The 4,277-nt window shown below is 33.2% G+C and overlaps 1 protein-coding gene across 2 annotated transcripts; it reads left to right on the top strand.

The window, feature by feature from the left end:
• The first annotated feature begins 228 nt into the window (after positions 1 to 228).
• On the top strand, positions 229 to 4,034 carry LOC104227479 (uncharacterized). Of its 2 annotated transcripts, XM_070167073.1 has the most exons (4): positions 351 to 607; positions 911 to 961; positions 1,062 to 1,123; positions 3,788 to 4,034. In XM_070167073.1, exons 1-3 carry the CDS (start codon positions 463 to 465, stop codon positions 1,100 to 1,102), a joined length of 237 nt encoding a protein of 78 aa, XP_070023174.1. In that variant the 5' UTR covers positions 351 to 462; the 3' UTR covers positions 1,103 to 1,123; positions 3,788 to 4,034. The 2 variants fall into 2 exon arrangements, with proteins under 2 accessions (XP_009778026.1, XP_070023174.1); XM_009779724.2 differs by lacking the exon at positions 1,062 to 1,123 and having other exon boundaries at positions 229 to 607.
• Positions 4,035 to 4,277: the final 243 nt, after the last annotated feature.

The following is a 4,277-nucleotide window of genomic DNA, read 5'->3' on the forward strand; positions in this document are numbered from 1 at the left end:
TTATGACTTAAGGGTAGGGTGATCCATAATAAATATTTGACTATAAAAATCAAAAGGTAGCTATAAAATATAATTTTTTAAAAGGGTATTTATTTAAAATAAATTAGGAATCAATCTTTGCTATAGGTGATAAAAATTCGTTTTAAAAATTTGGTTTGCTCATTGAAAAGAAAAAAGAAAAAGGCACGGAAGATCCAACATAGTCCGTTTCAAAATAAAATAAAGTTTGGACTTGAAGTTTTGTACTCGATTCCCGTCAAAGTTTATCTAAATGGTCCAAAATGAGCGAAAATTATTAAATATCTCACTTCCACGTGTCCACTAATAAAAGTGAGTACAGGCAACGAGATATATAAATAAGGTTGTCATTAAAGGAAAATGGATACCTACCGACAGACTTCATAAAAGTAAAAGGATAGATAGAGAAAAAGAGTCCAGAAAAGTACTACTTCAATAATTAAGATGGATAAGAAGAAGAAGAAAATGATAGGAGTGGCAGCTATGGCTATGCTGCTCATCATCCTCTTATCTGCTAACATGGAGACTGTCGATGCTCAAGGCGTCAATTGCTATGACTCTTGCGAAACTGCCTGCGTTGGTCTTCCACGTATGCCCCTCTTTTCTTTTCTTATCTTTGAATCAGCTTCTCCATATTTAAATACTTGCTTACTTTCCTACCAATATAAGAATTGAGTAATTCTGTTCACATAAATAGAAGGGAATCATCTAGTAGTATTTTTTGTTTTCATGGGAATTTGAACCATAATCTCTTACTACTACTATTATTTTATCCACTTTACTATAGTAATTATTAGGCCACACGCATAACTGCTTTATTTATGAACTTTTTAGATAGACGAACACACAAAAAGAAAAAAATGTTTACGGTCTGATTTTGTTATTTTTTCAGAGAGAGAGTACTTGCGTTGCGCTCGGAAGTGCCAGATTAGGTGCGGACCAGGTAACTCTGCTTCTTCTTTCTTTTTTTCCTTTTTCGTTTCTCAACTTTTTATTTTAGTTTTTGGGGGTTATTGGAAATTTTTAATTTTTCTGTGATGAAGCTCCCTTAAGAAAAGGTGAGGGGAACTTTGCTCCAGCTTAACCAACCACCTTGTTTGGAAAGGTAGGAAAAAAATTACTGAATAACAACCAACTTGAAATTTGATAGTTAAGTATAATCAAGCTTATAACCCGTTTGGCCAAGCTGCAAAAATCAGCTTATTTTGAGAATTGCTTTTTTTCAATAGTATTTTTTGTGAGAATCAGTTTGTGTTTGGCTAATTAGTTTGAAAAACACTTCTGAGCAGTCATTAGTGTTTGGTCAAGCTTTAAAAAGCTGCTTCTACCGTATTTTTTTCAAAAGTGTTTCTCAAAAAAGTATTTTTTTTTTTTTTAGAGAAATTACTTTTTTTTACTCTCTAAAACTGTTTCCGCTTCTCATCAAAATCACTTTTTTTCCTTTCGGAATCTTGACCAAACACCTCAATTTTTTCCTTCGGAATCTTTACCAAACACCTCAAATTACACCTCAAATTTTTGTCAAAAGTCAATTTTTGGCCAAAATTGCTTTTGGAAAGAAAAAAAAAGTACTTTTGCCCAGAAATAAGCTTGGTCAAACCGACTATTAATCTACAGAGCATTCAGTCATAGGTCTTGATTTTCAATGTAGGTAATTAGATTCTCTGCTATTGATCTTTCTCTATATGTCAATAATTGTTTTCAACTATTCCATTAATACTCCCTAGTCCTGTATATTCCTATATATTTTGTTTTTTGTAAAAAGAAGAATCCCCTCGTGGATTTGATGGTAGTGGAGTATCTGCAACAACATGTTGAAATAGAAGGAAGGTCCCATATATTTTTCAGGTACACTTAGTTTTAGCAAATTAATAATGACCCCCAAAGTATTTCATTTTAAAATTAAAATGAGAAAAGATAGAAGAAGAGATGGCCTAGATCAATCTGACTTTCGGGCCTTCATAGCTCTGGGCCCATATCTGTCCACAACGGGTGAAATTCAAAAATAGCCAGATTTACAATTGGTCGTTCAAAAATAGTCCAGTTTCAAAAGTAATCGAAATTTAACCATTTTTTATGTAAAAATAAATTTGAGCGAAAACACTGTTCAAAATCCGGAAAATATACCATTATATTATGTTGGAGTTCCAGCATAAGTATATTTGAACTCCAGCATATTATACTGGAGTTTGGTGCACCAGTGTTCCAGTCTCCAGTATATTATACTGGAGTCAGCAAAGTATATCGTTCCAGCATAATATGCTGGAGTTCATACGCAGGTGTACCGAATTCCAGTATGTTATGCTGGACCGGTCTCTGTTGCAGCAAAATAGTGGCTATTTTTCATTGATTTGGTAAACGCTCGTTATTTTTGAATGACCAGTCCGAAAACTGGTTATACTATGCTATTTTTACGTCCACAACGGGTAAAAATAGCACGGGCTAGCTAGTTTTCCAACTGATCATTCAAAAATAGTCAGCGTTTGCAAAATCAAATGAAAAATAGCCAATATTTTGCTGCAACAAGGAAAGTTCCAGCATAATATACTGGAGATTGGAGCACCGGTTCTCCAATATCCATTATATTATGTTGGACCGGTATATTATACTGGAATTTTAATATATTATACTAGAGTATTTTTCGAATTTTGAACAGTGTTTTCGTTCAGATTTATCTTTACATGAAAAGTGGCTAAATTTCGATTACTTTTGAAACCGCGACTATTTTTGAATGACCACTTGTAAATCTGGCTGTTTTTGAATTTCTCCCCCACAATGGCTGTAGCTTTAATTAGACCGCGTGTTTGGGCCTAGATCAAGCTATAATGTGGGGAGAAATTCAAAAATAGCCAGATTTACAACTGGTCGTTCAAAAATATCCCAGTTCAAAAGTAATCGAAATTTAGTCATTTTTCATGTAAAGATAAATTTGAGCGAAAACACTATTGAAAATCCGGAAAATACGCCAGTATATTATACTGGAGTTTCAGCATAAGTATGCTTGAATTCCAGCATATTATACTGGAGTTCCACGATAAGTATGCCGGAACTCCAGCATAATATGATGGAGTTCCAGCATAAGTACACTAGAACTCCAGCATAATATACTGGAGTTCCAGCAAGTATAATTGTCCAGTATAATATACTGGAGCTTGGAGCACCGGTGCTCCAGTCTCCCGTATATTATACTAGAGTCAGCAAAGTATACCGGTCCAACATAATATGCTGGAGTTCATACACAGGTGCACCGAACTCCAGTATATTATGCTGGATCGGTCTCTGTTGCTGCAAAATAGTGGTTATTTTTCATTGACTTCGTAAATGCTGGCTATTTTTGGATGACCAGTCCAAAACTGGCTATATCGTGCTATTTTTACTATAATATGTTATGGTTATACATATCTTCTTCTACTTCGGTAACATTCTTTTTAGTGCAACTTAGATATTTGGTCCGTCTATCAAAAATAATTATATCCGTTGACTTATATATATTAATATGCAAAAAATAAGAAAAAAAGAATCAAGCTATTACTTTTTTTAGAGCAGTTATGATGTGTAGTTTTTCTTTCTTTTTCATAATCTATTGATGTGTTGATTTTTTGAGACTTATGATTACACAAGTAAAGATTAAGTTCCGAGGAATTTTCTGATTCTTATCCTTACAGTCTTCATTTATTTGTTGCCCGAGTAACCATGTATCCACATATTTTACCTTGCAGCTTAAATTGGAAATTTAACTTTAGGATTGTTTCATGGTATTCTTATGCAGGTGGCAAAATTGATGGAAACCTGGGTTGAAAGTGCCTACAAGTAGCAAGCAACCGAGGCTATTATTGCAAGGAGTTGCACAGTTTTTGTGTAATTCACTATAAAATCTTCATAGTTTGAGAAAATAAACCTTAATATTACGTGTATGTTTAATTAATATGAATTTTTAATTGTAAGATGCATTGTATGATATGATGGTGAAATGTGATATTGAAATAAGAGTTACCGTTTTACCGGTCAGGTCAAAATTACCAACTATTTATGAACTCAAATCATTCTTTGTCATGTTATATTTACCAAGAGACTAGAAATGACTCGGCAATAAAATAAAAAAGGAAAAGGCAGGGGCGGTCCGAGAATTTGGTGACCTAAAGCCAGGGGATTAATTTTTTATTTTTTTTTTAATTATTTATTGAAAGTTTATTTTTTTTAGCTTTTCTTAGATACAAAGTTGTTAATAATTTTCTTATAATCAATAAATCCTAATAAGT

The sequence above is a fragment of the Nicotiana sylvestris genome, chromosome 1, assembly GCF_000393655.2.
Source record: "Nicotiana sylvestris chromosome 1, ASM39365v2, whole genome shotgun sequence".
Taxonomy (NCBI): domain Eukaryota; kingdom Viridiplantae; phylum Streptophyta; class Magnoliopsida; order Solanales; family Solanaceae; genus Nicotiana; species Nicotiana sylvestris.